The following is a 27,508-nucleotide window of genomic DNA, read 5'->3' as shown; positions in this document are numbered from 1 at the left end:
ATGGGACATCCACCTGTAAATATTCATTTTAACATGATTTTCACATAATGCACCACTGATTTGTAGAAGATATTCAAAAAAAATGTAAACCTCAGGACTTTTTCTAAGTAAAAAGGAACATACCAGTATACCAAAATGCAATGAAGAAAAAAAAACATAATTCTTACAACAAAATATTTTATTTAAACTATATATACATGTATATCTATAATGACATCTAGAAACAAGCTTTGGAATGCAAAAAAATAAAACATAATTATTGCAAATTCTATAACTATATTTGCTACAAAATTTTGGAAATTATTCCTATCTTTAAAGCCTACATGTAACCCTAAGGTACTTGTTATAAAATAAATATACAATGGGTCCATGACTTGGTAACAATACATAATTATTGATGTACTGATAAAAGCTAAAAATGAAGAGATACAGACAATTAACAAAACAATGATGATTACTTACTGTCTACCTATACTATATCAAAGCACTGATGGCACAATATAGACTCAAGAATTTCAGTAAGTTTGAATGATCCAATGGTAATGACTTCATAAGGAAATCTTGAGATGTGAACATCAAATGCAAAAATAAGTGTGCTACTTTCAGCACAACATCTATGTGCCACTGAAGATAATAATTTGCTACAACAATGATAAAAATAACCAATCATTCTTTTTTTTGGCTTTAATTGACACACATATCTCAATATTTGGTTGAAAATATAATATTTTATTTAATTTTACCCATGAAATATGGTGCTATATCAGTCAAATATATTTCATATTTGTAAAAAATAAATATGAAATATAAATATGAAAGTGGGCGGAGTCAAAACTCATATTTATTTTAGGGGACTTCTTTCGCCATTTTGTTTACAAAATCTGATAAATAAATAACAACTTTTTGTTGAATTTTGATTTGAAAACTATCTAGAATGATAGAAAATGGTCTAACTAAGAAAATAAATCCGAACACCAATATCTTTAATTCAGTCATTAACGCTGTACAGACGTTTAAAGAGTTGTTTACGTGACGTCACAATGTAGCGCTAAATATCGCGTGCAAAACAAGACAATAATTATATTACTGCGCGCTGTACAATTGCAGTTGCGTAGCAAGCAAGGGGGTTCGTAACCATTTTTCTTTGATAATGAAATTAAATAAAAAGGTTATTTTTTCGTTTTTCGTGAAATATGGTATATATTTTCACTCAACATGATAAAATGCCACATATTTTCACTCGCTGTCCCGGCTCGTGAAAATATGTGGCATTTTATCGTGTTTCGTGAAAATATATTCCATATTTCACTCAAACGAAAAAATATCCTCTTAATAATAATATAATATTTGTTTGATTTGCGGTGTGTTTATGGCGGACATAAAACTTTTGATTTCAACTCTATATATACAAAGATATCATATACAGGCAACATATATCTAAGTCACGGTATATTAGGTTATTTCATCATATTTTAACAGGAAAAATTTCACCAAATTTCAACATTTCCTGCATTTAACTTATAAACATGCATTTGTGATTTGTTATATATACTTGAAAATTGACAAGATATTAATAGCTCTTAGTCATTTACATTCTTACTCGATTTGTGTATTACATGAAAAATTTATGAACTTGAGACAAATTGCCTTAATTTGTATAACAATACCATATATTTTGATTTATCTACAACAATTACATATATTTAAAGGTGCATCATGCCTCAGAAACAAATAGATGTTTCACAAATCACTAAAACTGTACTTATTCCCAAAGAGTGACACATGCAAAATATGGTCAATGAGGTTTTTTTTGTTGTTTTTTTTTTTTAATCTATAACAAGAAACCAAAAAAAGAGAAGATTCTGAGTAACAAAACATAAATGTATTTCTGGGGCATAATGGGCCTTTAATTAATGTATCAGGATGTCTAACTACAGTAAGTGTGACTAATTGAGCAACCAGTAGATCTATAACACATCAAATTATAACATCATAAAATAATCATGTAACAAAAACAAAAGTTATATTGAATCATATATATTCTCAAACAATAACAATCATAAAATGAAAACCTGTTTATTAAATATCATATATTTAATGTTTTTGTTATGTTACTGAATATTTGGTGTCATAAGAAGAATTCTGATTCTACACCTTTAATTTTAATGTTATATGTGATATATGAACATGTCTATGCCTCCAGTATATAACCAGGCTGACTATGTAATGTAACCAGTCAACAGTTCCTCGTGAAAGTAAAGACATCTTGTACTGCTACACTGCTTGATATTTTACTCAGGAACAGTGTAGTGGTTGAACTGTGCTCTGGTAAATTTAATGTGGCTCAATGCCGTGCTCCGGTGGGTACTACAACCACCCCCACCCTTGCCTAAAATATGACCAGTTACATGTACCTGCTTCACATTAGGTACCTGCTTATACAAAAAATTCCTCACATAAGCAAAGGGTAGTTCTAAATTAAGTCAATTACAAAATACATAAATTCAGCAGGAAAAAAGGTAAAAAAAACAAACTGGAATCAGTGTAAAAGTATAAACTAATAAATCTCTACACCATATCAATGCACTGTTTTGCCCACTTGTCAAAAAGAAAACTTACAATAAAATATGTACATTTAAGTTTAGTATCAGTTGATTAAAGAAAGAATTTCAAAATTTATTATTTAAGGCCAATGGACCTCAGTGGAGTTCCTTTAAGAAAAAAAAGTTCCCAGAGATCTACTTAAAAAGCAACGGAATTCTATTCCTGACAATACATACTACACTAGTGTAAATATAAAGTAACAAGCATGGCCGGAAATGTAAATTTCTCGTTAAGTTTTGCGGTGGTATTGAAATCAACAATAAAGCAAGTTAATAAGAGATCACTGGATGATCACTGGATGATAATACAATCACTAGATGATAATTGGATCATTTGATGATAATTGAATCACTGGATGATAATATAGTCACTACATGATAATTGGATCACTGGATGATTATTGGATCACTAGAAGATAATTTGATCACTAGATGATAACTGGATCACTGGATGATAACTGGATCACTATCCATGTAAAAATGAGCTGATCATTTCCAGAGCAGCCACTGGCTTATCCTGAGGTACCATGTGACCTGCCCCCTGAAATTATATAACGTAGTTTATATTGTTACAAATTCTAATATTAGTTTTCAAAATTATCTAATCTTGAATATGATTATTTTTTCAATTATTTGTACATCAGGTCAAGACTTTAGTGGTAAAGACTTTAGAAAGTCAAAACTAAACGGATCATGAGTTTGGATGGTCAGTAATCATCTGTTCAGTTTATAATACTGAGTAGCTTGGTGGTTCTACTCGGGTGCCAGTTCAAGTCTGAAATATGCATGGAGGGGCACCTGTGATCAAGCTAGAAAGTTGCCAAATGACCTCTACTTTGACGTGACCTAAAACCCAACCAAAACAAGACTAAAATAAGGATTCCATACAATGTATTGGTAGTTGCAAACTTTTTTTCAGACAAGCGATAACTTGAATCAGCAGAAAATATATGAAATAAATAAACAGAAATGTAATGGTATAATGATATTCTATTATGACTTTTAAATAAAAGAGAAAAAGTTATATAACTAGCAAAATTTACTTAGATTGAAGTAGCTGGAAGTCATAAGTTTACTTGTTTGACACTTGATGTTTATCATTAACAACAACTGCAGAATGTAGTTCATTTGTTTTAAACAATTTCATTTCTTTCAGCATGTTGGCATAGCCTGTCTTGATATTTTTTGTCACTGGTCAAACAAATTTACCAAAACATGCATTGGTGCATTAATTATAAAATGAAGTACAGACTGCTAAATTTTTCTTACCCTGATGGTGGTTAAAGTCAACTGTTTGAACTGTTTCACAAATCCAGCCACCTGTTTTGTTCCTGTACTATCTTCTACATACCATGGTTTACGTTCTGTTACAACCTTTGAACACAAATGTAACTTAAACTTAAGGAAACTATTCCATAATTTTAAATCAGTCTCGAAATGTCTTACAGTTATCTTCTGGTATAATTAAACTGACAGACAAATTAACAAAGACAGCAGCGTTACTTGTAGTAACTCATGTTATTCAGAAACTAAAGTGCATAATGATTAAGTCATGTTAAATGTATGTCTAGAAAAGTAATATACAAAGTTAACCTAATCAAGTCTTTGCTCTGTTTTTGCTGTTTGTACTGATACTAATACATGTTTATAAATGGCTGGAAAGTTAATATATCCTAGAATAGGACTTGTTTTCTTATAAGAAATTCACAAAAAAACTGTCTAACTTTAAAATGAATAAATAACACATAGGATTTAATTATGCCATGTATATGTAACCATAAACAATCATAGTAAAAAAGAAGATATGAGCCGCGTCATGACAAAACCAACATAGTGCGTTTGCGACCAGCATGGATTTAGACCAGCCTGCGCATCCGCGCAGTCTGATCAGGACCCATACTGTTCGCTATCAGTTCCTCTATTTGTTATAGAGTAGATGCGCAGGCTGGTCTGGATCCATGCTGGTCGCAAACCCATTATGTTGGGTTTGTCGTGACGTGGCTCATATAAAAGATGAAGGCTCTTACTGGCAAGTTGAGAGCTTCCACAAACCATTCATCTCCAAGAAAGTTACACGCCATGTCTACATCACCATTATACACCAACACCTTTTTCTATAAATATACAACAACAATAAAATTATCATTATATTTACTTATCATTATTATTATATAATTTTATTATTCTAGAACTGTCACTTTCCTGGCTAACATAAGCCTGGAAACCATGTTGTCACGATAAAAGGTCCAATCAATCCTTAAACAACTCAGCACAGGTCAACTTAGGCCACTACTAATAAGACTGTCAACATGTAGATCATAAATTATATGACCATAATTCAGTCAAATACCATTTCAAAGGAATTAGACATCTTGAATTAGATAAAGACACCTAAACAGTTTCAAGTGAATACCTTTTGGTAGTTTCAAAGACTGATGCTGCATACAAACTTTAGCCATTCATTTTCAAAGGGACATAAATCAGTAAAAATCCAAGTCAGTGTTATGGGCCTTTAAACAATGACCTCCTATTGTGATCTCAAAGACAAGTGTGAGGAGTTAGTGGTTGATGTGACGTTGTACAAAAAGTTGCATATTAAACTTTCACAAAAGTGTTACTCTCATGTAACAGTTATGTTAACACTGACGTTGAAGTATGGGTGAGAAGAAAATAGTCCCACTATTCTGAAACAGTCATGATAAAACTAAAACTATCAACAAGTCTAGAAAGTCAGTTGTATAATGTATTTTAACTTTGATCATGCCAGCTCCAAATATGGCTATCTATTATGTAAATGACCTTGAACAAATCAAACAGAAATTACTGCAGTGCATTCAGCATTCAAAGTCAATTAACAAAGAATATCAAGGTGTACATACCCCAGCATCAAGGACTTTCCTGTAGAACATTGTAACATCATTATACAGTCTCACATATCCTCCACCAACCACAGCACTGGTAACAGAAATATCAGTCATAAAATATCATAGTCATAAAATATTACAATCATAAAATATCATAGTCATAAAATATCATACTCATAAAATATCATAGTCAAAACTATCATTATCAAAAATATCATAGTCATAAAATATCTTAGTCATAAAATATCCTAGTCATGAAATATCCTAGTCATGAAATATATTAGTCATAAAATATCATAGGCAAAAATATCATAATAATAAAATATTATAGTCATAAAATATCATAGTAGTCATAAAATATCATACATACAAAATATTATAGTCATAAAAATATCACACTTATAAAATACCATAGTCATAAAATATCATAGTCATAAAATATCATAGGCAAAAATATCATAGTCCTAAAATATTATAGTCCTAAAATATCATAGTATAGTCATAAAATATCTTACATAAAAAATATCATAGTCATAAAAATATCACACTTATAAATTACCATAGTCATAAAATAATCATACTTATATAAAATATGAGAGTCAAAATAATCATGAAATGTATTTAAAATATTTAAGACAATTCATGCAAAAGATACAAGTTCAACTTCTGAAGCCTTACTGTGTATTCCGAAACTGTCATGTTTGGAATTCAGAACTCCTCAAAAGGGTGAAATTGTTAGTCTTGCCAAAATGCAAAAGAGTTACGACCCTTGACATATTTTCTAATCTTGAGATTAATGAACATATGTTGTATGTCAAGTAATTTAATACTTTTAGATACTGGGAAGTTAACATACTGATATGAATGCTGATGTAACTAACACCAATTGACAGATTTATCTTGTTGATTCTCTATGGAAGCATATTACTATTTATACAAATATTTAAAAAAGAAAATGCAGAAACAGATATATAGTAAAATCTACTGGCTAGGATATCAGAATTCTAAGCTTTCTGAAAAAAATGTTTGTGAGAAAGTGGTGGCATACTTTAATCTCTTAGAAGGAGATATGAAATGTATTTTAAGGAGTTGAAAAGGATATGAAATATATTTCTTAGAAAGGGATATGAAATATATTTCTTAGAAAGGGACATGAAATATATTTCTTAGAAAGGGATATGAAATATATTTCTTAGAAAGGGATATGAAATATATTTCTTAGAAAGGGATATGAAATACATTTCTTAGAAAGGGACATGAAATATATTTCTTAGAAAGGGATATGAAATATATTTCTTAGAAAGGGACATGAAATATATTTGTTAGAAAGGGACATGAAATATATTTCTTAGAAAGGGATATGAAATATATTTATGAGAATGGAATATGAAATATATCTATTAAAATGGGATATGAAATATATTTCTTAAAAAGGGATATAAAATATACTTCTTAGAAAGGGATATGACACACATGTATATATCTATGAACAGAAAAAGAAATATATGTATGAATGAGATATGTAATATATCTCTTAGAATTTAAAATAAAACAGTAACATACCTGCAGACATCCCAGTCTTGAGCAAATGGTGAGATATGTAGAGCTGCCCTTACTGGTCCTGTATTCATGTAACTAATCACATACCCGTAGTCTAAACAAGGGGGAGTTAATCTTACTGACTTCTCATACTGCTTACGTAACTTGATTTCCTAAAAATATGAAAAAATGTTAACTGTTAAAAACTATTTTAGCAGTATTTTCGCATTTGTAAGCGTGAGACATGTTTACATCAAAGGAGTGTGGTAAAATGAAAATAATATGTAAAATCATGATTTAACGGACAGCTTAATTTAAGTACATGTATTTTTCTTGGTAACCATTCTTGGTAATCACATAAATCAATTCAAGTACATGTATTGTTCTTGGTAATCACATAAATCAATTCAAGTACATGTATTGTTCCTGGTAACCACATAAATCAATTAAAGTACATGTATTGTTCTTAGTAACCACATAAATCAATTCAAGTACATGTATGTATTGTTCTTGGTAATCACATAAATCAATTCAAGTACATGTATTGTTCCTGGTAACCACATAAATCAATTCAAGTACATGTATTGTTCTTAGTAACCACATAAATCAATTCAAGTACATGTATTGTTCCTGGCAGTCACATAAATCAATTCAAGTTCATGTATTGTTCTAAGTAACCACATAAATCAATTCAAGTACAAGTATTGTTCTTGGTAATCACATAAATCAATTCAAGTACATGTATTTTTCTTGGTAACCATTCTTGATAATCACATAAATCAATTCAAGTACATGTATTGTTCCTGGTAACCACATTAATCAATTCAAGTACATGTATTGTTCCTGGCAGTCACATAAATCAATTCAAGTTCATGTATTGTTCTAAGTAATCACATAAATCAATTCAAGTACAAGTATTGTTCTTGGTAATCACATAAATCAATTCAAGTACATGTATTTTTCTTGGTAACCATTCTTGATAATCACATAAATCAATTCAAGTACATGTATTGTTCCTGGTAACCACATAAATCAATTCAAGTACATGTATTGTTCTTAGTAACCACATAAATCAATTCAAGTACATGTATTGTTCCTGGTAACCACATAAATCAATTCAAGTACATGTATTGTTCTTAGTAACCACATAAATCAATTCAAGTACATGTATTGTTCCTGGTAGTCACATAAATCAATTCAAGTACATGTATTATTCTTGGTAACCACATAAATCAATTCAAGTACAAGTATTGTTCTTGGTAATCACATAAATCAATTCCAGTACATGTATTGTTCTTAGTAACCACATAAATCAATTCAAGTACATGTATGTATTGTTCCTGGTAACCACATAAATCAATCCAAATTCATGTATTGTTCTTAGTAACCACATAAATCAATTCAAGTACATGTATTGTTCTTGGTAATCACATAAATCAATTCAAGTACATGTATTGTTCTTGGTAATCACATAAATCAATTCAAGTACATGTATTTTTCTTGGTAACCATTCTTGATAATCACATAAATCAATTCAAGTACAAGTATTGTTCTTGGTAATCACATAAATCAATTCAAGTACATGTATTGTTCTTAGTAACCACATAAATCAATTCAAGTACATGTATGTATTGTTCTTGGTAATCACATAAATCAATTCAAGTACATGTATTGTTCTTAGTAACCACATTAATCAATTCAAGTACATGTATGTATTGTTCCTGGTAACCACATAAATCAATCCAAGTTCATGTATTGTTCGTAGTAACCACATAAATCAATTCAAGTACATGTATTTTTCTTAGTAACCACATAAATCAATTCAAGTACATGTATTTTTCTTGGTAATCACATGAATCAATTCAAGTACATGTATTGTTATTAGTAACCACATAAATCAATTCAAGTACATGTATTGTTCCTGGTAATCACATAAATCAATTCAAGGTCATGTACGTATTGTTCCTAGTAATCACATAAATCAATTCAAGTACATGTATTGTTCTTGATAACCACATAAATCAATTCAAGTACATGTATGTATTGTTCCTCGTAACCACATAAATCAATTCAAGTACATGTATTGTTCTTAGTAATCACATAAATCAATTCAAGTACAGGTATTGTTCCTGGTAACCACATAAATTAATTCAAGTACATGTATTGTTCTTAGTAATCACATAAATCAATTCAAGTACATGTATTGTTCTTAGTAACCACATAAATTAATTAAAGTACATGTATTGTTCGTAGTAACCACATAAATCAATTCAAGTACATGACTGTATTGTTCTTGGTAACCATCACATAAATAAACAATAAAAAAGGCCTAATATGAAACTTGTCAAGTACACCGTGGAAAAAAGAACCAAAATTCAAAATAATAATAGGCTAAATGAAGTAAATGTTTTTTTTTGTTTGTATGCAGCAGAAATAGGATTGCAGTGTCTAACAAAACACTTGTTCATTCCAGTACAGCCTTCAATATTGTCTTAAACTAAACATCAACATTTAATGTAAAAATACAGATATTTCATGAAGTCAAAGTACATGCAGAGCACTGAATGTTTATATGTTCAATACAGAACAGGCTTCAAACATACATGACATCACACTTTCAAGGGGAGATTATAAAAATATAAAACTGTACAATTTGCAGTAATTAACATGAAAATATTTAACATGCTGCTGATGAGCAGTGCCAAGAAATTTAAAGATTTCATGAGAAATTCCTGATGCTTTAAATGAAAATATACTCTTAAATCAGAAGAGATTTTTTTTTATAACAGGGTAAATAAAAATATGGAAATGGTAGATATTACATAGCAGTGTACCCATATTGCAATACGCAGATATTTTTTTTCTTCTTTAGAATCAGTAGAGAATGCCAGATATATCCAATATAAACTTACCGTTAAATCAGTTGGATGAAAAATTCTCTATTATAGAAGAATGTTAATTATTACTCTTTTGTGAAGTGATTTAAGTGCATACTTTATGAATATCTTTAAAATGCTTATACAAAAAGGCGATTGGTATTGTAATAAAAATAATTCTTTGAAAAATTTCGACTGTATTCAAGACACAATAAACAAGGATAGTTTTTAGAATTTTAATCATTCAAAATTTATATTGAAAAAAAGCAACAAATCATAATTAAAATGTTTCAGAATTGAAATTTCCCCATACTTTCATTTTACCCTCAGGTAAACATTTAGAGTAAATAAAATGAAAAAAAAATGAACCAGTCAAGTATTGCTTTAATATGATTGGCTGCTTATCTAACAAAAGCAATTTGCAGTGTCCAATCGTTATCTTGCAAAACTCAGACTGGTTCCAGAATCTTATCTCTAAACTGTAAACAAGGAATCTCTAAACTGTAAACAAGTCAAGGAATCTCTAAACTGTAAACAAGTCAAGGAATCTCTTAAACTCAAGTCTCTAAACTGTAAACAAGTCAAGGAATACTTACATTTATTTTCTTAATCATGTGAGGATGTTTTCTGTGTCCAAAACTGGGCAGGTCGTAAACGAATGATTTATTTGAGTAGATGTAGCCTTTAAACTTTGGTACTTCACACTTGGCATACAAGTTGTATTCGTTTAATCCTGTGTCGTAGATGATTGATAATCCTTGCTGAACCTGTATAATAAATAGTTCTCAATTTTTACAATATTTACCTCCCTTGCCAAAAGTTGCACCCATTTTTTGGTGGTCAATATTCTATATAATATCATAGACAAAACCTCAATTTTTGCTGACATTACAATATTACAGACACTAGTCTAAAAGTATTTATTTAAAGTAGATTAAAAATTAAAAACTATGTTAACGGACGCATCCATGTTTGTCAGATATATTGTTTTGCCTTAAGAATTTCTTAAATGTCATAAAAAACACAGTATTTTATTTATACTCTTATTAAATAATGTTGACTTTGACACTTTAAAATAGGTTTATTGGTCTATGCTAATACAAACAGTAAGAAATCAACATTTCCTGTATACATGTTTCATACTTAGCCACAGTAAATAAGCAGGTATTAACATCATTGAATAGTTGATTTTTACAGAATTATTTTTTCTCGGAGGCACTTCTGAGACAGATACCCCATTTTGGGAACAATTCAGTTATTCAAAATATAATGGCATGCATGGTCAAAGATTTTTATTGCTCAAAGGTTTTCTTTAAAAACTGTATAATGTTAATTCAAACAAATATAATGAATATCTAACAGTCTAATTACTTATGCCTATAATAGTACAACTTGTAATCTATCCTGATTTTATGTAACTGATATACATATATTAAAATGTAAAACACTTACAATATCTGAGCACTTATCATCGTCAAGATAACCATTGACAAAATGACATCGTCTCCCTGACTCCCCTGGACAACATGCATTCAACATCTTATTCCATAAACTGTTGAAAAAATAAACAAAAAATAATATATTTACAGATAAAATATTTATATCTATCAAGAAACAATTATGTCTACCTTCTATCATAAATATGCTGGAATTAATAATACACTTATTCATTCATAATTTATTTTAATTAAGTAAAAAAGCAAAATTCAAATTATGTAAGAAGTGGCCTGATAAATAGGTATCTGCCATTCCCTAGGATCTTAAAGTCTCAACCATTTTCTTTATATGATATCAGTACCAAAACAAGAGATGTTGGAACGACAGCACTGCTCCACTTGATTCAATGCTTGATACTAAAAAAAATAGCCTGGATAATGTAGAATTTTCTTAGTTAAAAAAGGGCCATAATATTCTGACAAAATCCATGTTAGAGTTATGGCCCTTTAAAAGTGACCTCCTATTACACTTTCAAATAAGTGTGAAGCTTCAACCCATTCCTGGCAGTAGTTTTGAAGATACTAACTTGCATACAAAAAAACATAAGTGTGATGGCAATGCCAGTTTGAGTCCTATTCTTCAAATAAACAAGCTAAAAAGTCAGCAAAATGTCTGTTAAAATAATTAAAGCCCCTTACGTGTCATCAAGAAGCCCATGATAGTATCCAAAATACAACAGGGAATTATCATTTGTATCAAAGTTTGATATTCCGTTCCCGATCACCATTCCTTTAAAGTTGGCAGCTTTTGCATCAACAAACCGGCTGGACAACGTGGGTACATAAATACCACCGTAACTTTCACCAGTCACGTAAAAATCATGGTTAGCGTATTCGGGGAACTTTGAGAAGAAGTCTTGAAGAGCGAGGAAATTGTCACTGGCAACCTGATAAAAACATAATACATTGATTTACAGAGTGAAAAGTTTTGTACAAAGGCAAAGATTACAGACTTTTAAATAATTTTGTATCTTAGCGTCATTTACCTCCGGTAGTCGATGATTTATAATCTTAATATATAAATACATTCTTAAAAATATGAAAGAAAATATTTCACTTATTTTTTTTATTTAACTAAAATGACATATTTTTTTTTGGAATCCAACAAAAAATACATGTTAACTACTGTAGGAGTGAATTTTTCTACATTCAAATGCACACCACAGTAAAGAGAGACAAATTATGATAAACAAATTAGGTAAAAAATTGGAAGTTGCTTCCCTTGAAATGCAGTGTAATGGCAGGAAAATATTACACACTTGTTTTGATAATTTCTTATCATCTAGGCCTAGAAAACATAATATATTACCAGGAAATACGGGTGTGTTAAAGAACTCATTAAATGTTTGGAAATAGCAAATAAATATCTGTCAAAAACAGGTGAATATCAGACGGAGGGCTAATTATACCAGCATCATATCTTTTGCTGGGGAAATGTTATAAATTACTATAGCGACAATAAATTGTTGATATCCCCGGAGGCTTTTTACATCAATTCCAAAATATAACAAAAACAACACTCCAGAAACCATAGTTTGTTTATTGAAATATTTAGAATTTAGAACTGTACTGACTGTTGGTTTGTTATAAAGATTATTTCTCTGCCGAATGTATTTCAGCATATTTTTTATTTTCTATTAACATACTAGGATTGAAACAGAAATATTAAGTTTTCTTGCACTGAATAGTTTATTGTCAAAATTTATGTCAAAATGAATCACCTAGGCATACCAGCCATCATTGGTGTATAGCTACTTATATTACACCCAAACCATACATTACTTTGCACTCATATCAAATATATATGAGCCGCGTCACGACAAAACCAACATAGTGCGTTTGCGACCAGCATGGATCCAGACCAGCCTGTGCATCCCCGCAGTCTGATCAGGATCCATGCTGGTTGCTATCAGTTTCTCTACTTGTAATAGGGTTGGTAAGCGAACAGCATGGATCCTGATCAGACTGCGCGGATGCGCAGGCTGGTCTGGATCCATGCTGGTCGCAGACACACTATGTTGGTTTTGTCGTGACGTGGCTCATATTTTTTCCTAACCATTACCTGATCATCATCAGTGGTATAATTTTTATCATCAGAATACGAGTAGCCTACCCCTGCTGGGGCCTCTAAGTATAACATGTTAGCTACCTGAAAAAAAAAGATTGGAACAAAAATGAGATATAATGATTAGAATTAATTTCATTTAAATGTGCATTGTATCTAGTTATACATTAAAACTAATACACTGAAAACATATTGTCTTGCTTTGTATTGAATATACCACACATAATAATTGTTCAATTTTAACAATCTGAAGAATAAGCTCGAATGATTTGAAATTTAGATATTGTTAAGAAGTAACAAATTTCAAATTGTTTAAAAATTTTATAACAGTAAATATAATGAACATTGTTATATAGTCTAGGATATGAATTCAATGAATCATTTCTTTTCATAAGGGCTTTTTGTTCTTGTTATATTTTTTGTAAAGAAAATATAACTTACATTATTCCAGCTGTATTTGTTAATTGTTACACCAGATCCATCCTTTGCTATCTGAAAAAATAAAAAGATATGTTTCCGTTGACAACATGTTTATACTAGTGTTTTACTACCTATGACTACATTATTGCTTTACTACCCAACATGGATACTTTGGTGTTTTACTACCTAGGAATACATATTAGTGTTTTGCTACCTAAGGATACATTGGTGTTTAACTACTTAATGGATACCTTAATGCTTTACTACCTACATATGGATACAATGGTGTTAAACTACCTATGGATACATAAGTGTTTTACTACTTATGAACACACCAGTGTTTCACTACCCATCATGAATAATTTGGTGTTTTACTACTGAATTATGGATAATCAGTGTTAAACTGTTTTACTTACTATTTATACATTGTTGTTTTACTACCAATGGATACATTAAGGTTTTACTACCTATGGATACATTGGCATTTTACTACCTATGGATACATTGGCATTTTACTGCCTATGGATACATTGGCATTTTACTACCTATGGATACATTGGCATTTTACTATTTATGGATACATTGGCATTTTACCACCTATGGATACATTGGCATTTTACTACCTATGGATACATTGGCATTTTACTACCTATGGATACATTGGCATTTTACTACCTATGGATACATTGGCATTTTACTATATATGGAAACATTGGCATTTTACTACCTATGGATACATTGGCATTTTACTATCTATGGATACATTGGCATTTAACTACCTATGGAAACATTGGCATTTTCTAACTATGGATACATTGGCATTTAACTACCTATGGATTCATTGGCATTTTACTACCTATGGATATATTGGCATTTTACTACCTATGGATATATTGGCATTTTACTACCTTTGGATACATTGGCATTTTACTATCTATGGATACATTGGCATTTTAGTACCTATGGATACATTGGCATTTTACTACCTATGGGTACATTAAGGTTTTACTCCCTATGGATACATTGGCATTTTACTACCTATGGATACATTATGGTTTTACTACCTATGGATACATTATGGTTTTACTACCTATGGATACATTATGGTTTTACTACCTATGGATACATTGGCATTTTACTACCTATGGATACATTGGCATTTTACTACCTATGGATACATAAGGTTTTTTACTACCTATGGATACATTGGCATTTTACTACCTATGGATACATAAGGTTTAACTACCTATGGATACATTGGCATTTTACTACCTATGGATATATTGGTGTTTTTTTCTACCTTTTGTAATGCTGCAACATAAAGTAAACAGCTTTTGTCACCAGTAACCAGAAATTCAGCAATGTATTTAAGGTTTAAGCAACTACCTAGGTAAACTTTGTTAGGACATCTCAAGTTTCTCTCCTTAACAAACTCACCTGTGTCATATGATGTACATAATTATCTTACATAAGATTAACTGATATAACCCTAATTGAGAGAACACTGATCATGTGAAATAAAGGTTGGTTGATCATGTGAGAAAATAATTGATTGTCACAACCAGATGTGTTACTAAAATAAAATTTCATCATTTTCTCTCGACTACAGCCGTTTATTTTGAGGTGTGTATGTTGTTATGTATTTTTGTTTTTTGTAAAATACGTCATTTGCTGTGGCTGTACTTGACAAATAATGACTGATATGAATCTAACTGATACGGTCAGTAGAAAATTTGGTCAATCAAGCCCTATGGTCAAACAATTTTAAAATGCAAGCATTTCATTGGTTGAAACCAACTTAATATTCTACTAGCACAGCTGTAATTTACATGACAGTTTATGGTGCTAGTCATTATAAGACAGGCAATTATATGGTCTGACCAGGTTCTATATTGAAGACTACACAGTTTAGAAACATTTGATGTTGATGTCCCTTTAAATTATAATGGTCAGATCCAGAATCATAGCAGGATGAGTTCATTACATTAATTTAGTGGGGTAACATTAAATGAGTAAGTTTAATACTGATTTTATTATTATATTATGCAAGGCTCTGGCAGGCATAATATTATTTTATTTAATGAGTAAGTTTAAATTTTGTAATGAACTTACACAAATTTAATATTCTATTTATCACATATCAAAAATAAAGACCGTTTGAAGAGAAAAAAAATCATTTTTCATTGACACTATAGTTTAACGCTAACAGCGACGTCTTAACACTATATATATGACTTCACATCAAAATATATGCACGACAATACAATACCATTTTAAAGGAGTCGCAAAAGCTGCACAGGTATGTGATATCTTACCAATTTCAATGCAGCATTCTGAAGCATTACTTACACAAAAACTTTAATTTCAGGATATTATATCGAAATGGAATCACCTAGTACTGGCAGCAAAAAATATTAAATAGCTGTATAAAAATTAATAAAATATACATACCCTAAAAGGTCCATGTTCTGTTAGAAGACCTAGATCAGAACTACAACCTGGTCCTCCATTCATCCACAATACAAGAGGATCTGTAGCTGGTTTATTAGCTGACTCTAAAAACCTGAAACCATAGCAACGATTTAAATAACTTACAATAAGATAATAGTAGAAAATGCTGATGTATGTAAAAGTTGAAGCCCTAATTGTGGGGCAAATTCTTTATAATAGTAACTTAGCTAAACAGAATTGTGCCAAACTGCTCTGAACTATAATCTGATCTTAGCACAGTGAACAACATGTTGTGAAGTTGTTTCCTTAATTTAAGTTACTTTCAATTGAAAGATGAAAGTACTGTCATAGAACCACATAACAATTCCAAGCAAACTATTATGTAAAACTGAATAAATATTGTAGAAGTATGGTACCATGTATAGAGCTTAAGTCTTAAAATATATCATACCTAAGGCTATTTCATTTCATTTTTCAAGACTTCAACTCTATACAGCTGGTGGTGTCAGAATGGAAAGAACAATAAAACAATAATGTTGATATCATCATCTTACCAGTAATGGAGTTTTTTGGTGCCAGAAGCTTTCAGGTAACCGGAGTACTGTTTCCATGGTAACTGTTTAGTCAATCCTGGCAGTGACACCACAAGGTCTGCTTGTGGGGCCGCAAATAAACATGGGAACGCCAGGAGTAAAGTTAGAATTGTGTATCTAATCATCTCTGAAAAAAATAAGATAAAATGATACATGTATAAAGTTTTGATTCATCATTGCTTATTTGAAATATATTTTATACATACAACACACAGACAAAAATCACACACAAAAAATCAGCACACTGCAGTCGGGACACAAACAACGGATCTCTAGATTGCCACTGTTCCAGTATGCTAACCACTGCCAGATGCGCGCGCACACAAACAATGTACACTGGAGCCGCGATATAGCGCTCTTCGGTATAGCGCTAATCTCAGTAGAACGCTCATATGCCTTGGCTCCCCCCAAAAAAATCGTATTTTTCGCCGATTATATTTTTTTTTTCATGTATATCAATACCGCACCTTATCCACTATAACGCTTGTTCAATGTGTCAGTCGAGTGCAATAAACAGTCATAATTACATCACTCATGATAAGAAGGTGTGAATTCATACACAGGTAAGCGTTAATCTGCTCTTCAGTCAGGTATCAAACTGTTAGCTAAAACATGCAAACACCGAAGAGTTAAGTTAATCACCCAAGCATACAATTAATTTTAAAAAGCAATTACTTTCGATCTATCGGCAAAAAAGTTGTTGAGGATGACTGATTTTTTCACAAGAGACAGCAGGAAAGACGATTAATTTAGTCCCATCCACTAGGTATCAATTTTCATGACCACACATAACACACGTTAACATCGCTGTTTTACTGGAAATTTATAAACAATTGTACATTCGTGGTTTATATTTTTAATTCGTAAATTTCATGTTTATATTAAAGATATTCAGTAATGCTTTACAAAATAATTAATAATAATATATAAAAAAGCTTTGACTGATATCCATTGGAAGGTAAGTAAACAATCATTTCCACTAACAAGCGTTATATGTTTCGGCGGTGGGTGGGGTAATGCGATATTTTCGCTATAATTACACAATGAGCGTTATAAAAAGTTACTCGTTACAACTCTGTCTTGAGATCATGGACCCCAACATGAGCGCTATATCGCGGCTCCAGTGTATGTGTTTTTTCTTCCCCTAAAACTTGTGTCAGTAGGTAGTCAACAAAATTTAATGTATTTTTTCTTCTTTTTTTCTAAGCATTAATTCTTAAAACATTTTCCTATTCACACTATAAGTATATGTACACTGAAATGATACTAAATGTTTCATGTTTCTAATAAAAGAAAGAATTCCAATTATTAGCATCATTTTTGCAAAGTACAAACTGTTGTTTAACCTTCTCAAAGCCCTGGCCAAAAATCAAACAAACAGGAAAAAAGAAACAAAAGCTACAAAAATAAACAAAACAAAAAACAAGAAAAACAACTACAACAATAAGGAAAGATATTGCTTACTCAGTCTGTACAAAGACTTTTAATAACAAAAATAACATGATATTTCATATTTCTACTTGACACATAAAAAAATGCTACTTGAAATTTGTAGAGCATTAAACGTTATGTCGAACATGAAGTAGGAAGAAAAATAAAATTCTTCCTGATCTGAAGACTTGTAATTCTAATATGTTATACAGGAATAATACAAATTTAATTCATTTAACATCATCTCTCAAATCTCAAATTATTCATGCATAACAAATATATATTTTAAATGTGATTTCTGCACACATGATAGGGAACATACTTAGTGTAATAAAGTTTATCTGTTTATCAAATATTGTGCATTAAATATAGCATTCATTGTTTTAAAGTTTTAAGTCTTTACCAATCAAGAAAATGATCCAGAAATTTACAGTTTGGGGTGCATAAGGGAAATAAAAGAAAAGCATTGCTACCCCTCCTATTTATATGGGTTGAGGTGGGGGCTTCTCCAGATTAAAACAAATAAATTTGCATAATTTATTAAATGGAGACTTTTGGTGCATTTTATGTGCATATAAATGCATAGGACTGTTAATGATGAAATTTCTTCAGAAAACAACATACAAGCCCAGAAGATGTTATCCCGAACTTGCCCAATGTGTGGATTTTTTGTCCATCTTACAAACAAACCCTTATAGCTTCATGAATTGCTGCGATGACTACATGTAGTGTCCACAACAGAGTGACCAATGTTTTATCATTACATTGATAGATTTACCAAGTTGTAATTGTACAACTTTGTTTGTAATCCCAGTATCATCCCAGGATTAGATATCATAAGAAAAATTGATATTTCGAGTTTTGCATTATCTTTATCTAAAATAGGACAATTCAATTACCCAAATCAGAGCAGGAATTAGTGGTAAAGTTCATATTTCACAAACATACATGTATCATTAATACTAAATAAAACCTGCAATTTAAATAAAAAGACTGATGCTCTAAATAATTAGAAAGTGGTAAAGTTATTTACTACTATTACTACAATATTCTGACCTGTTGACCTACATGATAACAATATCAACATTTTTCAAGTGTACAGAATGATGCAAGCCGGAAGAAGCTGCTACATATTATACGTCATGTAATCTACTGTCGTGTTATATCTCGTCATGTTATATCTCGCCATGTTATATCTCGTCATGTTATATCTCGTCATGTCATCTGTCAAGTAAACAACTGTACATCTGATTTCTATGAAAAATAAAACACTCCTAAAAGATACACTAGGCTTAAATTTGACATTTGAAAATATTGATAATTGCTACTCAGTCTTTTTGTAAATATAAAATAAACATGTTCTGACTTCACATAAAGTATATATAACATGCTTTAAATCAGGTACATATACTGTACTAGACCCGGTTATAAGAATCACAGATTCCCATACATTTTGCACTTTCTTTTATTTAAATTAAACATATTCTGTAAGAATTTTATAGATTTCAATAAATTTTTGCATAAAAATATTTTACTCAGAGATGGGCAGAGTATACTTTACTTACTTTAACATCAACAGAAATAATGCCTTACATGTACCACCAGAACCTTATTTCATACAGATGACACCTCAGTTTAAAATCCATTAAATTAACAATATACAGTTAAAAAAATTAAAGTAAGACTCAGGTCCATTATACAAAATCAGCAGCAATTATATAGACTAAAGAAAAAAGATCTGGGCTGCAAGAAAATCATTAATATTTCAAAACAACATTAAAAGGCCAAATCTTTTTCCATCAGGATGCATTTACAGCCCAAGTCTGCAAGGCAAATAATTTAATAAGTCATTTTCATTTTAGAGAAAACTTTCTTACCTGTAAGTTAAGACAGTGTAACCACTAAATTGATAGATTCTCCTAATCTTTCTAGTATTTATAATAAATAGTCACATAGTTATGCAGTCAACTATAGTATCTTATATATCCTGTTTCTTATTATAGAAGGAACCAGGATCTGACACACATATGAACCTTTTTCCTCATATTAAAATAAAAACTACAATAATGAAATTGTTATCAGTAAGATATTTTAAGAATTGGGCAGATATCCTGAGACGACCTGCTTTTTTATGCTTTTGGCCAAAAGGAATTGATTTGTTTTTACTTAAATGTAATTACAATTAATTATCAACAAGCCATTTCCTACTAGTGTAGGAATATCCTAGGTGCCCCTTATAGTGTAGAAATGTCCGATATGCCCCTTTCAGTGTAGGAATATTCTAGATGTCCCTAATAGTGCAGGAATATCCCCTTACAGTGCAGGAGTATCCTAGGCGCCCCTTGTAGTGCAGGAATATCCTAGGTTCCCCTAATAGTGAAGAAATGTCCTAGGTGCCTCTAATAGTGTGGCAATTTCCTAGGTGCCCCTTGTAGTGCTGGAATATCCTAGGTGTCCCAAATAGTGAAGGAATATCCTAGGTGCCCCTTATAGTGCATGAATATCCTAGGTTCCCCTAATAATGAAGAAATGTCCTAGGTGCACCCAATAGTGTAGGAATATTCTAGGTGCCCCTAATAGTGTAGGAATATCCTAGGTGTCCCTAATAGTGCAGGAATATCCCCTAATAGTGCAGGAATATCCTATGTGTCCCTTATAGTGTAGGAATATCCTAGGTGCCCCTTACAGTGTAGGAATATCCTAGGTGCCCCTTATAGTGTAGGTATATCCTAGGTGCCCCTTATAGTGTAGGAATATCCTAGGTGCCCCTTACAGTGTAGGAATATCCTAGGTGCCCCTAATATTGAAGAAATGTCCAAGGTGCCCCCAATAGTGCAAGAATGTCCTAGGTGCCCCTAAAAGTGAAGGATATCCTAGGTGCCCCTGAATGAATGTTCTAGGTACCTTTAATATTGTAGGAATATCCGAGATGCCTGGCATAGTGTACAAGGTATTCCTAATACAGTAAAAACCTTCTACTAAGACCACCAATGGATGGGACTTGACCAAAGTGGTCTTTATTGAGGATATTCTCATTGCTTATATACATGTATCTTATGACCATTGTCTATTTTAGGATGACATTTTATATGAACAAACAATATGTATTCAAATACTAATATAAAAGTGATTTATAATATTTTATATGATGAGAGCAAAACATATTTTTGAAGACATTTAATGTTTAATATTTAATTCTCATTGGTCATGTTTCAATTATACATGTATATGATGTACATAATTCATCTATAAAATAAGAAATTAATTCTTCTTAAAATTATTGTGCAGAAAGCAACATTAAACCATTCTAAAATTCATTTTCTCACCTATTTTACACAATATTCCAAATATAACAGTTTTTGACACCTTGTTACATCAAGTGTAAGCAAATGGTTACATACCGAGCTTTTCCTATTCCTCAAATTAACAAGAAAGCACAGTGTTCAATCTAGAACAAATTCCCAGGGGGCCCTTCGGGCCCATAAACTTTTCAAAAGGGGGTCATTTGAGAAAAAAGGGGGCCCACACTTAAAATGAACATCAAATTCAAATAAGGTATTGTATCTTTTAAGTTACTTGTTCACGTACCATATTTAGACCAAAAACGGTTGCAAAATTCCAAAACAACTCAACTAAAAAAAATGACATTAGCGTTGATACAGACTCAATTTTAAGAACTGATTGGAAAAGAAACGCGATGACATAATGTTCAAAGAAAAGTATTAATCTTATTTTAATGTCACCAGGGATATTTGATAATAATGTTCAGTTTTTTAATCAGCGCCGAATATATAAAGGAAAATCATATTTTGAAATTAGCTTTGTTTATGAAGAATATAAACTTACAATAGTCGCTAAAAACATTTACCCTTCTCAATATATCCAAGAGAAAAACAAAGTGTCAACAGGTGCTAAGACACTGTATATTGACATACCGGTACCTTTGATCTTTTGTCAGGGCAGCAGTTCTTACATCACGCTTAAGATGTCTGTGTTGATTAATGATATGCACAATGTTTTAGCGCCGACCAGCCAAAGACCAATCAAAGTTAATTTACTTAATTGTCAGACACTCCCTAGCCAATCGTGTTTGATTGCTCCATCTTTAAGACTTTTTTAATTGGATGGAGGCGTGTTCGTAATAATTTATGCACACTTCTCTATAATTAACTCGCACTTTATATTTTTTTCCTTTGGGGGGTTATTACATATTTATTTGTTTTGACCGTGAAAAAACTATAACTACACGCACGTATTGGATTATCTGTGACGATTTGTTTTGCTTATAAAAAACTGTGACTCAAAAGTATAAGTAATAGTTACGGTACAAAGAACAAGTCTACATAGTATTTACAGACGCGGACCGAGAGAGCGTAGCGATAAAGGTTTTAAATGGGTTACCGAGTGCGGTAAACTATCTTACCAACATGCCCTTGTTTTTCAATACAAACTTCAGTTATTAATATTATTCACAAGAAACTTCTTTTATGTACTTAATCAGGTTTAAGAAAGCATTCTAATGTCATTTAGGGCATTTTCTATGAGTGCGCCCGTCGGGCCCACAGTTGATTTTTTTTTGCGCCGGCGGCCTTTTCAGGGGGTCAATGGCGCAATGGCGCGCTCTAGATTGAACACTGAAAGCATAAAGCGCTGTGCCGTTAATTGTGATAATTTTTGCTGTCAGATGATCTTAAAAGTTGTCTTTTTATAATATATATTATTTATAAGAAGAAGTAGTCGAAAATCAATAGAGTGTTCACTTCCTTGTACGTTTTATAAATCTAGAAGCTTTTAAATACACTAATTGACTTTGTATTTATCATGAACTATTAAGGTTGTTACTTCAATAGATAGCATGAAATATACTAAGATAAAAACTTCTGCAATTAATAAAATAAGTAAAGCAGCATCAAACCAGCAGTTTTCCTTTCAAATAATGAACTATAAATTAATAAATTGCAACCTGCTGTAGAGAACAATTAAATATACACATGTATAATTATATACATTTTTATCATGTTAAGAAAACAGTGAGTGTCACTGTAAATACATGTATCAGAGTTACCAATAATATTAATAAGGTATTTTCAGGTTTTCTGCAGCCACTTTAATTAGTAACATAAACTACAGGATTGGTAAGAGGAATACTGAAACACAAGATTATCTTTTATTATTCTGATTATTTCAATTTACACTAAACTCAAAATTCTTGGATAAATTAAATCACAGGGTAAGGGAAATTTAGCAGCCTTACCAGACTACAGCCTGGCCAGCAATAGAATCCAGCAACCTTAGAATACCATATAACACTCAACTGACTGAACTACAGCCTTGCCAGCACTAGAACCAGGCACCCTCAGAATACCATATATCACTCAACTGTCTAAACTACAGCCTTGCCAGCACTAGAACCAGGCACCCTCAGAATACCATGATCACTCAACTGAACTACAGCCTTGCCAGCACTAGAACCAAGCACCCTCAGAATACCATATAACACTCAACTGACTGAACTACAGCCTTGCCAGCACTAGAACCAGGCACCCTCAGAATACCATATAACACTCAACTGACTGAACTACAGCCTGGCCAGCACTAGAACCAAGCACCCTCAGAATACCATATAACACTCGACTGACTGAGCTACAGCCTTGCCAGCACTACAACCATGCACCCGCAGAATACCATATAACACTCAATTATATAACACTCAATTGACTGAACTACAGCCTGGCCAGCACTAGAACCAGGCACCCTCAGAATACCATATAACACTCAACTGACTGAACTACAGCCTTGCCAACACTAGAACCATGCACCCGCAGAATACAATATAACACTCAATTATATAACAATCAACTGACTGAACTACAGCCTGGCCAGCACTAGAACCATGCACCCGCAGAATACCATATAACACTCAATTATATAACACTCAATTGACTGAACTACAGCCTGGCCAGCACTAGAACCAGGCACCCTCAGAATACCATATAACACTCAACTGACTGAGCTACAGCCTTGCCAGCACTAGAACATAACTCACTCAGAATTATAAAAAAATATGAATTTTAGTAAAAAAATGTTTAATGAATATTCTTATCATCAAGGAGATTTAGATTACTTGTTTATACACAGGAAGATGTTTGAATCTTCAATGCAAAATTGCTAATTTGTTTAATGACAAGATTATGAAGGGTGCAACAAAACATAACTACATGTATCAGTCAATCAAATCAAACATTGATTTTATTCTATGTAATTTTAAACAACCAATTTGTTTGCCCTTCTTATGTATAGAAACATATTGAGAAACCCACACACCTGTCCCATTTTTCCCCAAAATTTAGATGAGAATCTAGTTATTTACTTCCTAATGCTTTATTATAGAAAATTTATCTTTAAAAAGCAAAGTTGTTTTGTATCAATACAATGAATCTATTATATAACCTAATGCAAACTATGTAGACGCATGTATACTTGGTTCCTATGATATCAAGGGTTCTATGATATCAAGGTATATAAATTTTCTGTGACTGCTAGTAAAGTCAACACATGATGATGCTAATATTTGTAAAACTTGCACACTAGATTCATTTTCATCTGCAAATAAATTTAATTAGGTGAATAATGAATGTATTTGTGACAAGAAAACTATTTTATAAAATCTTCATATTTGACTACCATTTTCCTTAATGGTTTTTACACAGTCAATTAAAATATGTTATAAACACATATACTGACATATAGTCTGTTCATATAGTTTTAATTTTATAGCAAGTTAACTGTTGGAAGTTTTTCACAACTTAACTTGAAAGTTTTGACACTTCTATCCTTCCATACTTACTTTTTTGGGGGATTACCTTGATACCGTAGTAACCTCCTCTGAAGTTACCCAAAATGGCAGACATTCAAACTATTCTAAAAAATGTTATTTTTATTGGTTCTTTTGAAATAATTTTTTGACAAACAATTCTGGAAAAGGTTCAATTAAAAGATGGAAGAAAAATCTCACTCACTTATGATATTTATATTTAAATATTTTCCGATAAACGTTAAGTACCGTGATATCATAGAACCCCGGGCTACCTTGAGCAATTATGTCAATGAGTTCTTATGTACATGCACAGACACTTGGGGTTATGTGCGTGATCAGCACTTGTATTCACCATGTCTACCTTTATCGTGCAAACCGTACGTCAAAATATTTTTGCATGTAACTATTACTACCTGGTCACATGTCTTGAACATAAAACTTGTTTTTCGCTATTTTAACATTGTTTAAAAAAGTCTCTAAAATATCATAATTTCAGGAAATTGAAGCGTTGGTAAAAAATTGACTTTTTTAAAACGTTATGAAATTCTATTCAAACTTGTTCACGTGTTAGACACTTAACCGTCTCATTCTAATATAAGCAAAAATTTAAAACTAATTCTTGTAATAGATAATACTTTTAGTTTTTTATATTCAGGGGCAGAGAAGGGCGGAGTCTATACTCCAAGTGTCTGTGTGTACATGTACTTTGTGATACACATGACTGAATGATTAAACCTTGATATTTCATAATTTATCAAACTCTTCTGACAAGTTATTTCATGTTACAATATAATTATGTATAGAAAAATCATGTACAAAATTTAGAACTAAGATTCTTCATTATTTACTTCAAACATTTTGGTCTCTTTTACTGCATACATTACATTTAAAATTCTTTAAAACATTTAAACACCAACTTTGTGCTACATAATCACAACTTGATCAAATGTTATCTTTATTTTAAATTCAAGTACACATTAATTAACTAAAACCACACAAAAGTATAGTGTACCTTAATTGAAAGACTTGAAAATAGAGATTTTTGTGTACTAAAAGCAATCAAGTTTGTTATTAAGGTACAGTCTATTTCCTTGCTTGCTATATTCCTTAAGCAAGATGGTTGAGTAACTGCCTAGCTACTCCTTGGAAACAAAAAAATGTTTAAATTTTATCCCCCTATCAGTGCCTTGGGATTTTAAACGTATGTAACTTCAATGAAAATCAGTTTTAAAATGTATTGATGACAATGATTAAGTGCAATTTGGGTGTACTTCTAGCATGTCACAAACATCCTTGGTGTTGAGTTACCCTGTAGAAATCTCAAGGAGTATCCATGCACCTTATTGGTAATCTAGAGGTATCGGGTTTCATTATCCCCAATCAGTGCATCAGATTTTTTTTTCAGGTTGAATTTCTATTTAGGGACTCCACTAAGTTAAAAAAAAACCTGAGAACATAAAATTTGAAACCTTAACATAAATCAAAAATGAAAAATTTACAATTTAAAAACATATCAGTTTCAGAGTGTTTAGCCCAAAAAATTGTGTGCCAGGACTTTTTATTTTATAGACAATAGTCGCCCTCTGCAAATTCTGACATCTATGTAAAATCAGTTGGTCTTGCAGTGGAAATATTGAAACTTCAGTAGACTCTATGGTCCAGCTAATTAGATTTTTAAGTAGACCTACACATCAAATTGTACACAATTCCGGAAAAATAATTCCAGACAAGAGTCATGCCAAAAACCACAGTGGAGTCCCTTTAAGCAAGAAGAAAATTTCAAAAAATACAAAAAATGATATATTAATTTGCTATCTCTAAATCAAAGAACTTGAGAACTTGCATTATTTTGTTTAGAAACTTATAAGCTCTCCATGCATTGATAAAATATTTCTTACCTTTGTCAACGATTCACTAAATCTATCTGAAACCAATTCAACAAAACTCCTACAAATTCACAATAATAACAACAAACCACTTAAACTACTTACTCTCAGCCTCTTCCTTTTGTCGCTTTTGTAACAGTTTGGTCATGTGACACAGTAGTGGTGTACCGGCATGGTCATGTGACTTTATCAGGCCATGTGACTACTAAAGGGAGGTAATCAGTATCAAAGTACTTGAAGCATACCACATGTTCAATTAGAACATTTTCTGAATCACAAAGTACAAAAATGTAACTTTTACGTGTCTCTGTGATGATTACTAAGGTTGTTCATTAACAGAAAAATAATCAGTACTGAGTTGGCTTTATTTTGAGTGAATATGACATTATATGACCCCGTTGATGAAAAGTTGTATAGAGAATTTTGGATCAGTACTCTGTGTAAATAAAGTACCTTTATAGAACTTT

At 31.4% G+C, this 27,508-nt stretch overlaps 1 protein-coding gene across 5 annotated transcripts; it reads right to left on the bottom strand.

Annotated features, from left to right (window-relative positions):
* Positions 1-160: 160 nt before the first annotated feature.
* Positions 161-27,249, bottom strand: LOC132746432 (lysosomal protective protein-like). 5 transcript variants are annotated; one of them, XM_060735562.1, is made up of 14 exons: positions 27,147-27,249; positions 16,869-17,034; positions 16,315-16,426; positions 13,885-13,935; positions 13,441-13,527; positions 12,018-12,265; positions 11,335-11,434; positions 10,479-10,649; positions 9,919-9,945; positions 7,031-7,179; positions 5,483-5,558; positions 4,631-4,717; positions 3,873-3,977; positions 161-3,144 (listed from the first exon to the last, which is right to left on the bottom strand). In XM_060735562.1, exons 1-14 carry the CDS (start codon positions 27,187-27,189, stop codon positions 3,070-3,072), a joined length of 1,497 nt encoding a protein of 498 aa, XP_060591545.1. In that variant the 5' UTR covers positions 27,190-27,249; the 3' UTR covers positions 161-3,069. The 5 variants fall into 5 exon arrangements, with proteins under 5 accessions (XP_060591545.1, XP_060591549.1, XP_060591550.1 ...); XM_060735566.1 differs by having other exon boundaries at positions 27,054-27,192; XM_060735567.1 differs by lacking the exon at positions 27,147-27,249 and adding an exon at positions 21,740-21,775.
* Between the last annotated feature and the right edge of the window lie 259 nt (positions 27,250-27,508).

Source organism: Ruditapes philippinarum, unplaced genomic scaffold (genome assembly GCF_026571515.1).
Source record: "Ruditapes philippinarum isolate M1 unplaced genomic scaffold, ASM2657151v2 ctg623_1_1_1_1, whole genome shotgun sequence".
Taxonomy (NCBI): Eukaryota; Metazoa; Mollusca; class Bivalvia; order Venerida; family Veneridae; genus Ruditapes; species Ruditapes philippinarum.
Note: the sequence above shows the minus strand (reverse complement) of the source record. Positions and strands in the feature narration are given on the sequence as shown.